The sequence below is a fragment of the Pan paniscus genome, chromosome 20, assembly GCF_029289425.2.
Source record: "Pan paniscus chromosome 20, NHGRI_mPanPan1-v2.0_pri, whole genome shotgun sequence".
Lineage (NCBI taxonomy): Eukaryota > Metazoa > Chordata > Mammalia > Primates > Hominidae > Pan > Pan paniscus.
Window position 1 is genome coordinate 55,793,472 of NC_073269.2, and position 12,550 is coordinate 55,806,021.

Here is a 12,550-nt window from a genome sequence, read left to right on the forward strand (position 1 = left end):
AGGCGTTTGCCAGCGGCACGCCAGAGTATAGCCTGCGCGGAGGCCCAGAAACCAAAGAGCGAGCTCATTCCGGGATTGGAGAGAAGTGTGAGCAGAGGGCAGTAGAGGGATCGGGGAGAGGAGGGGCAGGACCCACGCATTCGGCCCTTTGCATTCAGCTTCATTCAACTAGGAACTTTTTCTGCAAATCAAGGAAAGCTTCCCGGAGGAAGTGGTGCCTAAGCTGTGCTCTGATTCACGTTTAGAAGCTGACCAGACAAAGAGAGGTGGGCGTTCCTGGCAGGGGGAGGGACTTGGCAAAAACCAAGTGGCTTGAGAGGGGTTGATGGTTTTAAAAAACTTGGAATGATTATGTCAAGGGCTAGGGATTTAATGTGTTGACGACGGACTCCTATTCCTCACTTGCTTCGGGACCCCAGCTATGCCCTTCGTCTCTCTGGGCCTCTCACCGATTCCGTTTTTCCCCCAGGTAATGAGAACAAGCTCCCTTTTTCCTCCAGACTCCCCCCGGGTTGGGAGGATCCACCGAGTGGACGAGGAGTGATAATTCCTTTGAGCCAATCGTTGGTGCCTGAAGCCCCGCCTTCTTCCCCACCCGTGGGCCAGTTGCAGTGTTCTCCTTGAGGCCGGCTGCTTGGCGAGGGTGGGCCAAAGGCTGCGTGACGTCGCTTCCGGATAAACCAATGGCAGCGATTAGGAGGCGGGTCGTTTTGGTGATGGACAGGTGTTTCAAGACGCCCCTTTAGCGCGGGGCTCCCCGGGAAGCTTTGAGGCGGTGCTGGGTGTAAAGGGGAGGGCATTCCTGGTGGATTTTGCCCAATCACCAGTCGCGCTTCTTGCAATAGACGGGCAGTTTTCCCCATCCCGGGTCGACTTGAGGGGGCGGGATTCTGGACGCCGGAGTTGGCAAACCCCTGACCTATGATGGACGTATTCTCTAGCCAATTACTAGACGGTATTCTCAGACGGGCCGCCTCCATTGCCAATGAAATCTTCCAGCGGGGTCGCGGTAGGCGGGCCGCGGACCCTCTGGTATAAGGCGGTCCCGGGGGAGTGAGGAGAAAGGGGGGGTCTTGGCGGCCGGAGGAGGAGTAGGTGCGGGTGAAGATGGCGGCAGCCGAGGCCGCGAACTGCATCATGGAGGTGAGCGCTTGGAGCGCCGCCGTGGGCGGGAGGCGGCTTTGGGTCGGTGTTTCACGCCTCTGTGGTGGGGAAAGGGCTCTAAGTTGGCGACATGGGGTTGGAGGTCCCCCGCCGCACACGGGGGCGCCGCACGTTCCACATCTGGGGATATCGTTTGAGGTGACGGCTCCCTAGCTTTCAAGGGCCTTCGGCATCCGGCCTAGCGGAGGGTCTTATCCCCCCTCCCACGTGGAGGAGGGCTGGGGGCGCTTCCGGCCAGGCCCCCACGTGGCCGCTGCGCGGTGGGTGGGGAGGGGGTGTGCCGAGTCCAGTGGCCCGGCGGGCTCCACGTGCGGGACAAAGGCCCCGCCCCCGGCCGGGGAGGGGCGCCCGGGGGGGGGCGGGGAGGGGGTCCGACCCTCCTGACGCCCCCAGCCCTCCTCCCCGGGGACCTGGGCACACGCCGTGGGGTGTGATCGACCTGGGGCCCTCCACGATGTGGGGAGTCTCTTGGGAGGAGCAGTGCTTCTCAGCCCTTTACCAACCTCCTTCCGAGCTCCGGGGGCATCTGTTGGGATATCGGACCCGGTTTTGTGCGTTCTGGGTTAGGGACTGGAGGAAAACCAAGAATGGGGTCGCCCGCCGACCCCGTTTCCCGTCCCAGAATTCTCCCCCTCGCCCAGGGCTTTAGGAGTTGGGGGATGGGGCATGCCCCTGTGACCTCCCTCTGGGTGGTGGTGGGGCATCTAGATAGAGATTTTCCCATTAATAGGCGCCGTGCACCCCCTTGTGGCCATTTCTGGGTGTGTGGGAGGGACATCTTTTTCATGGGGCGTGTCCTGAAGCCCACCTCCCGTCGGATTTCTTCCTGGCGGGCGGAGGGAGGAGGGTATGTCCGCTGGGAAGGAGTTGTGGGAAATACGTAGGCTGAGAGCTTTACCCTACTGGAGCCGTTTATCTCCCCCGGGCCTTTGTGAGGGTGCGAGATGACCTCCCTCTTCCTGAAGCCCTGTGCAGGGTCCTGAGCCCCGGGGTCCTGAGAGTGGGTGCCTGAAATGGTTTCGAGTGAGGTTTGGTTCTCGTGCAGCCATGTGGGGGAGGTTTCAGTCTTGCGTTTCAAGCCCTCTGGGGCTGGGGTTGTCTGGCGGTAGTTTTCAGTGGTATTGAGAAATGGGCCCCAGTGGGAAACCCCCTCAGCACCTTTCTTCTTATAGGCATCCCCGCTGGCTTGGGAGAGCTGGAGGGAGGGTGCTTGGAGCCTAGTAGGTCATGGCCTGTGACGTGGCCCTTCTTGGAGACTTGGATAGTGGTCACATCTGGAAGAGATGTAATCTGATGGGGCCTCTGTCCTTCCACCCCTTACCTATGGCATTGGCTGGAGGGGCAGGTCAGCTCTCAGCTGTCAGGATGCAGCTCCCAGGGGTCACTGTAATGACTTCCCACCCTCTTGGCTGTCTCCTGCACCTGGGGCTCTATGGATGGAGGAAATAACTTTCCCAGAGGTGGCCTCAGGCTTGGCCGCACCTGGAAGTCTTCAGGGCCTGGGATGGGTGTCTGAATGGGGGCGATGGCCTGACTCCCCAAGCCACTTTTCTTTTTTTTTTTTTGAGACGGAGTCTTACTCTGTCACCCAGGCTGGAGTGCAATGGCTTGATCTCGGCTCATTGCAACCTCCGCCTCCCGGGTTCAAGCGATTCTCCTGCTTCAGCCTCCTGAGTAGCTGGGATTACAGGCACCCGCCACCAGGCCCAGCTAATTTTTGTATTTTTAGTAGAGACAGGGTTTCACCATGTTGGTCAGGCTGGTCTCAAACTCCTGACCTCAGGTGACCCACCTGCCTCGGCCTCCCAAAGTGCCGGGATTGCAGGTGTGAGCCACCGCGCCCCCAAGCCACTTTCTGGAGTCCTCTCATTCTTAGAGGGTCCAGGAGCTGCCCATCCTCCCTGGGACCCTACCTTTGTGGGCAGAGGGTCATAAGGGAGGGGGTTTGTTCCAGCTGGTTTTGTTTGGGGCTCCTGAGTCCAAGGCAGGAGCTGGGGTCTGGGGTACTAGCTCTGGGGAAGTACCCGTGTGCCACACCTCTATTCTGGAATCCTCTTAGACATGAGACTGGTTTGCAGAGGTGGCAGATGCCCTGTGGGCATACCCTGCCAGCCCCGCTCCCTCCTGCTATTCATGGCACCCTAGGATAGGGGTGTGTGTGTCAGGAAGTGTCACCTAATCTGGAGGAGATTAGGTGATGAGAGGGAGCGACAGCTGGCGGTGGTGGGTGCCAATTCCCCTGGCCTGGATGGGGGAGGTGTGTGGTCAGCTGCCTGGCCAGAGAGGGGCAGCGTTGGGGTGGGCCACCATCTCTCCAGCCACAGCTGGGATAGGAGACCCCCTTTCTTCTCCCTTCACTTTTCCCATCCCTTTCTTAAACACCCCACCTCATTACTTGCCCCCTTCGCCACCAATCCCCACCAAGAAGGAGAATTGCTGGAAACCCACCCCCCGCCAGAGCCCAGGTCCCGCCGCCCAGCCCTCCCACAGCCACTCCCAGTAGCTAATCCTTTCTCCCTGTTACTCTCTCGTAGAATTTTGTAGCCACCTTGGCTAATGGGATGAGCCTCCAGCCGCCTCTTGAAGAAGTAAATATCCTTTTGTGAGACCCCTCCCCACCCCGACCTCCACATCAATATATCTTGCCACACATCTGGCCCTTTCTTGAGGTCTAACCATACCCCTCTTGCTTCAAACCAGTTTACTCCAGGCCCCCAGACACTTAGTAGCAACCCCTCCAGGTTCACAGTCCCCGCTGGCCTCCCCCAGTATCGCGGCTACTTCCTTAACTCCACCTCCAACCCCCCTTTGCCCTTCCCCGTGTCTGCCCCCATTTTCCTTCCCCTCCCCTCCCCAGCTGTGGGCTGAGCTAGAGACGGGGTCAGAGAGACTGGAGAGATGGTAGGCGTGGCTGAGGTATCGGGGTGCTCCCCTGGATGGTGCTCTGGGGGGGTCCTGGAAGTGGAAAATGGGGTTGTTAGGTTTTGGGGTTCCTGGGGGGGCAAGATGGCAGGCGGGGGCTGTAGGGTTGTCATGGTATGATTTTGGGGGTTCTATATTCTTCAGGGAAAAGTAGGGAGCTGGAGGTTTAAGAGGCTGTGGGGAGCCCCCAGATCTGACCCATGATCCCATCGGCCCCCTCCCAGGTGTCCTGTGGCCAGGCGGAAAGCAGTGAGAAGCCCAACGCTGAGGACATGACATCCAAAGATTACTACTTTGACTCCTACGCACACTTTGGCATCCACGAGGTCAGTGGGGACAGTCCCCAAGGCCCCAATCTTAGGGGGGCTTAAATGTTGGGGAAGGGGTGGAACCTGTTTTCCCACGCATGCGCACTGCTTCCCCTGGCAGCAGGCCGCCCCCCTGCCCCTCTGCTGCGCACCCCCTAGGGTCGCCTCGCCAAGCCGTTGCCTTGGAGACCGAGGTTAGCCTGAATCTCTGCAGGGGCCTGGCGCCGAAGGCTGGGGTGGGAGAGCGCATGCGTGCCTGGGGCCTTAGCCAGAGGTCGGGCAGGGCCCGCTGGTCTCTGCCGCCCTCTAGTGACCGGCGGTGGGACTGCGCCCCGGCTGCTCCCGGCCTGACAGCTTCTGCACACTTCAGATCTGACTGAAGACACTGAAATCCCAGAACGAAGCTGGGGTGGCATTCTAAGGAATTTTCTTTTCCCCCTGAGGCCTTTTTCATAAAATTGTGGCAAAATATGCATAAAATTGCCATTTTTTATTTTTAGAGACTGTCTCGCTCTGTCGCCCAGGCTAGAGTGCATTGGTGCAATCATGGCTCACTGCAGCCTCGACCTCGGTGATCCCCCCACTTCCACTTTCGGAGTAGCTGGGACCACAGGCGCGCGCCACCACGCCCAGCTGATGTTCTTATTTTTCTGTAGAGATAATCTTGCCTTGTTGCCCAGGCTGGTCTGAAACTCTTGGGATCAAGTGATCCTCCGGCTTTGGCCTCCTGAGGTGCTGGGATTACAGGCGTGAGCCACTGCTCCCAGCCTGAGGACTTTTAAAAGCCACGGTTCACTGGTTCTTAGGTAGCAGTGGTGAAGTCTGGCCAAGATTGGAGTTTAGACCATCTAATCTGATTTTTTAAAAAGGGAAACTGGCTGGGCACAGTGGTTCACGCCTGTAATCCCAGCACTTTAGGGGGCTGAGGTGGGTGGATCATCTGAGGTCAGGAGTTGAAGACCAACCTGGGCAATATGGTGAAACCCCATCTGTATGAAAAATACAAAAATTAGCCGGGCATGGTGGTGTGCACCTGTAGTCCCAGCTACTTGGGAGGCTGAGGCAGGAGAATCACTTGAACCCAGAAGGCGGAGGTTGCAGTGAGCTGAGATTGCACCATTGCACTCCAGCCTGGGCAACAGAGTGAGATTCCATCTCAAAAAATAAAATAAAATAAAAATAAATAAATGAATAAATATAAAAGGGAAACTGAGGTGCATGGAAGAAAGCGAGAGGGCCGAGCTCTGGCCCTCCGAGCTCTCAGGACACGCTGTTCTCCAGCTGGGGATATGGGGCCCCTCACGGCGTCTCTGTGCCATTCTTGCCCTAGGAGATGCTGAAGGACGAGGTACGCACCCTCACTTACCGCAACTCCATGTTTCATAACCGGCACCTCTTCAAGGACAAGGTGGTGCTGGACGTCGGCTCGGGCACCGGCATCCTCTGCATGTTCGCTGCCAAGGCCGGGGCCCGCAAGGTCATCGGGGTGAGTCTCCAGGGTGGCCAGGCGGGGCCGGGCCTGGGGGATGGAGGGGAGCCCATCAGGGCTCAGGGATTGGATGGAGGTGATGGGGGCAGGGGATGGGTCTCACCCTCCCTTCTTCCTGGGCCCTCAGATCGAGTGTTCCAGTATCTCTGATTATGCGGTGAAGATCGTCAAAGCCAACAAGTTAGACCACGGTGAGCCCAGAAAGAGGATGGGTTTGTGGGAGTGGAGGGGGTGATGCCCTGCTTCCCCAGGGCCCTCTGAAGAGCAGTGGGGTCTACGGATGACCACAGATTCAGCAGCTCCCAACCCATGGTCTTTTGGGCTGCCGGCCGCCTGAGAATCTGAGTGTCAAAATCACAGGCTTAGCACCGCAGTCTTAAAATTAGGGCAAGAAGCACTCTCTAGTTTCTTGAATGAGTAATAGAGTCACGTGGTTGGCCACCAAAGGCCCACAGTGAGAAGCCTTCCCTGTTTCCCAGCTGCCCTCCTCTGAGTTTAACCAACACTAACTTCCAGAGAAGTCTGGACCTACAAACACATACATATGTAAATGCGTTTACATTCTCGTGCATAATTTTCACGCCAGTAGCATTTCATACCAGCCTCTTGCCCTTGGCTTCTTACACCTGCTTGTCATGTCGTTTAACACTTTCCAGGATGTTGCGGCATCCGCTGTTTTCCATGACCACCATCATAGGTACATCCCCAGCATTTTTTTTTTTTTTGAGACGGAGTCTCACTCTTTTGCCAGGCTGGAGGGCAGTGGCACGATCTCAGCTCACTGCAAGCTCCGTCTCCTGGGTTCAAGTGATTATCCTGCCTCAGCCTCCCAATTAGCTGGGATTACAGGCGCCAGCCACCACGCCCGGCTAATTTTTTTGTTTTTTTAGTAGAGACGGGGTTTCACCGTGTTAGCCAGGATGGTCTCGATCTCCTGACCTCGTGATCTGCCTGCCTGCCTTGGCCTCCCAAAGTGCTGGGATTACAGGCGTGAACTTTTTTTTTTTTGTATTTTTTTAGTTGAGACATGGTTTCACCATGTTGGCCAGGCTGGTCTTGAACTCCTGACCTCAGGTGATCCATCCACTTTGGCCCCGCAAAGTGCTGAGATTACAGGCGTGAGCCACCGTGCCATCCTGAAGTGATTTTTAAAAAGAGATTATTATAATGAACGCACGAGTCCATTTGAAGCAAATTCCCACTGTGATGTAATTTTCCTGGTAAATGCGTCTGCTTGTGTCTTATCTAATAGATAAAGGCTGTTTTGAGAATGTGATCATGCTGTTACTTATTATATCAAGCCCACCCAGTTAAAAACAAAATTGCGGCCGGGCACAGTGGCTCACGCCTGTAATCCCAGCATTTTGGGAGGCCGAGGCGGGGGCGGATCGTGAGGTCAGGAGATCAAGACCATCCTGGCCAACACGGTGACACCCTGTCTCTACTAAAAATACAAAAAATTAGCCGGACGTGGTGGCCGGCACCTGTAGTCCCAGCTACTCGGGAGGCTGAAGCAGGAGAATGGCGTGAACCCGGGAGGCAGAGCTTGTAGTGAGCTGAGATCGCGCCACTGCACTCCAGCCTGGGCGACAGAGCAAGACTCCGTCTCAAAAAAAAAAAAAAAAAAAAAGTAACATCACCTGATACCCAGTCCACATAAAATTTCTGCTCCTGCCTCAAAAATGTCCAGAACGATGTATGAATTTTAAAACAGTTAGAAGGGTTCATGGCTTCTGCTCACGCAGTTCTGTGAACTGAAGTGGGGTCCCGAGGCTCTAGCCCCCGGGGGAGGTGAGGTGAGGGGCAGGCCTCCCGGGGGCTGACGTGGCCGCCCTTGTCCGCCCGCAGTGGTGACCATCATCAAGGGGAAGGTGGAGGAGGTGGAGCTCCCGGTGGAGAAGGTGGACATCATCATCAGCGAGTGGATGGGCTACTGCCTCTTCTATGAGTCCATGCTCAACACCGTGCTCTATGCCCGGGACAAGTGGCTGGTGAGGCCCCAGTGGGACGGGTGCAGCTCACGTGGGCTGGGGTCCAGGTGGAAGACGAAAACCACGCTCAATTTTTCCCACAGACGGGACTTACTGTGGGGGCTTGGCTGCAAGGTGTTAGAAAGCCACAGCCCAAGCCAGGTGTGACAGACCCTGGAGGGAGATGGTGCGATGTGGGGGGGGGGTCGTAGGAACAGGAAATCCGTAGCAGCGCAATAGCCCAGGTCCTTAGGCCCCAGCAGGCCTCCCCGGGAGAGGTGGATGAAGCATACGGAGGGGCGGCCAGGGCAGGTGTGCCCTTGCTGCGTGTGGAACAGTAGGGAGGCCTGTGTGGAAGGAGGGTCTAGAACGGCAGCAGGAGGAGGAGTGGAGGTGAGGGGTGACAGGGCGTGTGCAGATTTTGTGGAGCCTTATGGGACCCCGTGCTTTTCCTCTCAGAGCAGCTAGGGAGGGTCTGAGGATCCCCAGAACCTCCAAGGGCCAGGAGCTGACTGAGGTGCCCCTGGGTGCCCTCTGGCGGCCGTGTGGGAAATAGACCAGGGGGTGAGGGGTGAGTGCCGCTGCGACATGAGGGTGGCTCAGACCAGGGCAGGAGGCCACATCTTGGAGGCAAGACTCAGGGTAGTGTTGCCAGGCCCCACCCTTCATGCCTCGCCCTGCCCCTCTGTAGGCGCCCGATGGCCTCATCTTCCCAGACCGGGCCACGCTGTATGTGACGGCCATCGAGGACCGGCAGTACAAAGACTACAAGATCCACTGTGAGCGCGGCCCGGGAGCTGGCGGGCGGGGCCCCGGGTGGGCTGCTGCGGGCTCACCCCCTCCCTGCCTGCCTCCCCAGGGTGGGAGAACGTGTATGGCTTCGACATGTCTTGCATCAAAGATGTGGCCATTAAGGAGCCCCTAGTGGATGTCGTGGACCCCAAACAGCTGGTCACCAACGCCTGCCTCATAAAGGTGAGGGGGTGGGCATGGCCAGGTGCCCCCTGGGTTGAAACCAAAGAGAGGCCATCACCTGGCCCTGGCGTGGGACTTTGGGGCCCAGAATGTTGGCCTGAGGTCTCAGAGCCTGATCTGCCAGCCAGAGGTGGTGCTAGAGGCCCAGGAAAGACACTTCGTCCTTTAAATATCTTTGTGAGCGCTGCTGTGTGAGAACCATGCTTGGCACTTGGCGTCTGGCGGAGGAAACACCCAAAGCTGGCAGCTAAAGCCCACAGCCCATGCACGGAAAGGCAGGACCCCAGGGCGATGAGCGGGTGCACATGCACGCGGGCCACTGCAGAGGAGCACGGGGCCAGGCTGGGCTCCGAGATGTGCCTGAGGTCCCAGCTACTCGGGAGGATCACTTGGGCCTGGGAGTTGAAGGCTGCAGTGAGCTGTGATCACATCACTGCACTCCAGCTTTGGTGACAGTGTTTTGTTTTGTTTTTTCCTTTTGTTTTTTTTTTACTTCTGAGACCCTGTTTAAAAAAAAAAAATACGGCGATGAGTATTTGTTGAGCTGGGATGTGTGAGCCGGGTGAAGCTGGGTGGCTGACCGGGGGATCCTGTCGGGGAGGAGGAAGTTGTTGAGTGGGGGAAGAGAGGAGACTAGAGGGGCAGGGACCCCACCTGGGCCACCCTCCTGAGAGCCAGGGGAACTGGCGCAGGGTTTAGGTTGGCATTTGTGTTGCCGTTTGAAGCCATCATGTTGTTGGACTTGTCAAGGGGTTGGGGAGACAGTGGAGTGGGGCGCCTGCATTCTAGGAGGTCTGGACAGAGTTAGGGTGGCACTGCCAGGTTTGGGTGTTGGAGAGGAGGGAGCAAGGAATCTGGGCTCGAACCCACATGGTTTATTGGGAGCCGGATAGGCAGGATGCAGAGTGAAGGAGGAGCCGAGGCTGGGTGCCAGTGAGGGAGGGCTAGCAGGAAGGGGACAGCAAGGTCACAGGCCCTCTGGGAGCTTAAGGGAGGGAGGAGGGGATGAAGCGAGGTGGGGACGCATCCTGGAGCTCGCCCTCTCCTGTCCTGCAGGAGGTGGACATCTACACCGTCAAGGTGGAAGACCTGACCTTCACCTCCCCGTTCTGCCTGCAAGTGAAGCGGAATGACTACGTGCACGCCCTGGTGGCCTACTTCAACATCGAGTTCACACGCTGCCACAAGAGGACTGGCTTCTCCACCAGTGAGGCGGGGCCCACAGGGCTGGGGGCCGTTCCCGAGCCAGGGCCGAGGGGCACCCACGTAGTGGAGGGGGTGACAGAAACGGGCAGAGGGAACCATGGGGACACGCTTGTTCCAGTGTGAGCTCTGCCATGTAGCAGTCACGTGGCCTTGGGCAAGTGACCTGAGTGTGCAGTGCCTCAGTTTCCTCATCCACAAAAGGCTGACACGGTCCCTGTCTCCAAAGCTCAATGATAGGGAGGTGACTCGCGGACAGCAGTCCCGTCAGCTGTCATGGGGTTGGGCATTCCAACAGAGGGAACGCAAGGGTGGGGTCGGGGGGGGCAGCAGGCCGAGGCCAGCTGACCCGCCCGCGCCCCCAGGCCCCGAGTCCCCGTACACGCACTGGAAGCAGACGGTGTTCTACATGGAGGACTACCTGACCGTGAAGACGGGCGAGGAGATCTTCGGCACCATCGGCATGCGGCCCAACGCCAAGAACAACGTGAGGCTCCGGGCAGCTGGGTGGGAGGGTGGCAGCTAGGGCGGGGAGTGTAGATGGCGGGGGGAGTGGTGGGGGAGGAATGGTGGCAGCGGGGGTAGGGGATGGGGGCAGCCGGGGTGGGGGATGGGGGCAGCTGGCGGGGGCGAGCACCTCTGCCTATTCCCAGGTCCCCAAGCCCCTCAGCCCCATGCCTGTCTACACAGCAGGATTGCTTGAGCATTCACCAGAAGTTATGGGCCTGGGGACCCAGGCCAAAACCCTGCCCTCCTGGTGCTTCCACTCTAGACAAGGGGGTCAGTGACATGGTGATGCCAGTTGGAGGTGACCTCTGTCAGGCTGGGAGCAGGGCAGACAGGTGTTGGTGTGGGTGGGCTCCAGGGCAAGAGGCAGTCCCCAGTAGAGTGCACGGGGTTTTCTAGCCCAGCTGGGAGGCATGAGTGGAGAAAGGCAGCTTTTTGTTTTCTGCTCCCCTTTCTTTTTCCTCCTGAGCACTTGGCAGGAGCTGCCATCACCTGAGATTAGGGGGCTTCCGGGGGAGCTGGGGGCGCTTCTCGGAGACAGGGTCTGGGCAGAGATCCAGTGTGGTGGGTCTGAGCAGGCAGGAGGATGGAAGGCTTGGAGCCTGGAGTCGCCGGGAGTGGTCTGGGTTGGAAAAGTGGGTCCCGGCCGATGGGTGCGAGGGTGGGTGGCACTCAGGGCAGTCATGGAATGTGGACCCTGGGACACCCACGAGCCTGTGACAGCAGCAGTTGTCAACTGGGCAGTTTTACTGCCTCCTCCGCTCCCCCCCCCCCGAGGATGTTTGTCACCGTCTGTGGAAACATTTGTCATTGTCACTCCAGAGAAGGGGTGGTCCTGGCATCTGGTAGGTAGGGGCCAGGGGGCTGGTAAACGTCCTGCAACCACAGGACCACCCCCTACAAAGACTCATGCAGTCCCCGGGACCACGGCACTAGCTGGGAAACACATACTGGAGAGGGAGGAGGAGTCCTCGGGCGTTGGTGACTTTGTCTCGTCTTCATGTGCTGGAGGGTATGGGGGGAGGAGAGGAAGTGGAGACAGCAGGCTGGACCATTGCGTTTCACTGGAACGTTTGCCTGAGGAGGAAGTGGGCTTGGGAGAGGTTTTCTTTTTTATGAAAGAAGCAATCACTGCATTGCTGATGGGAATCATCTTGATGGAGAAATCCAAGGGCAAGGGACAGCAGCTGGGCTCTGCTCCTGAGTGAGTCTAGTGGGCTTGGGGGTGTCCACGTGGTGCTGTCCCTTGGCAGGGTCAGGGCAGCTGCTAGAGTGGGACCAGCAGTTGGGGTCTGCAGCGTGGAGATGGGCAGGAAGCCGGAGCCCGGTGCATCGTCGCATAGCCTGCCTGCACCCCCCTGCCACCACCTCCTGGTGGGTTCCGCCCTCATGCCCCACCTCTCCCTGCAGCGGGACCTGGACTTCACCATCGACCTGGACTTCAAGGGCCAGCTGTGCGAGCTGTCCTGCTCCACCGACTACCGGATGCGCTGAGGCCCAGCTCTCCTGCCCTGCACGGGCCCAGGGGCTGAGCGTTCCTAGGCGGTTTCGGGGCTCCCCCTTCCTCTCCCTCCCTCCCGCAGAAGGGGGTTTTAGGGGCCTGGGCTGGGGGGATGGGGAGGGCACATCGTGACTGTGTTTTTCATAACTTATGTTTTTATATGGTTGCATTTACGCCAATAAATCCTCAGCTGGGGTCTGGCTTTGTTTCCTGGGGGCAAAGGAGGTTTGGGGTTCCTTTCACAGGTACTGCAGTGCCAGCCTCAGCAGTGGGGGGACCGGCCTTGGCACCTGCTGGTGGCTGCCATTCTGTGGATCTGCGTCTCCTGTCCCCCGTCTCTAGGCCTCTTGCTCCCCTTCCTTGGTTCCTTCTCAGGGTCCCTGTCCTCCACAGCTGTCTCTCAGGGTCTTTGTCCAACTCTTTTTATCCCTCTCCTGGGTCTGCGCCCCTCCCCTCTGCGGTACCCCTGTGTCCTGCCTAGTAGGGGATGGGGGTGGCTTTCCAGCACAGC

The 12,550-nt window shown here is 58.4% G+C and overlaps 1 protein-coding gene across 4 annotated transcripts; it reads left to right on the forward strand.

Moving 5' to 3' along the window:
* The first annotated feature begins 749 nt into the window (after positions 1-749).
* PRMT1 (protein arginine methyltransferase 1) lies at positions 750-12,234 on the forward strand. Of its 4 annotated transcripts, XM_003814343.6 has the most exons (11): positions 831-1,143; positions 3,699-3,752; positions 4,311-4,412; positions 5,725-5,880; positions 6,011-6,074; positions 7,732-7,874; positions 8,545-8,632; positions 8,713-8,828; positions 9,885-10,035; positions 10,397-10,518; positions 11,949-12,234. In XM_003814343.6, exons 1-11 carry the CDS (start codon positions 1,108-1,110, stop codon positions 12,030-12,032), a joined length of 1,116 nt encoding a protein of 371 aa, XP_003814391.1. In that variant the 5' UTR covers positions 831-1,107; the 3' UTR covers positions 12,033-12,234. The 4 variants fall into 4 exon arrangements, with proteins under 4 accessions (XP_003814390.1, XP_003814391.1, XP_054959317.1 ...); XM_003814342.6 differs by lacking the exon at positions 3,699-3,752 and having other exon boundaries at positions 750-1,143; XM_055103342.1 differs by lacking the exons at positions 831-1,143; positions 3,699-3,752 and adding an exon at positions 3,971-4,080.
* Positions 12,235-12,550: the final 316 nt, after the last annotated feature.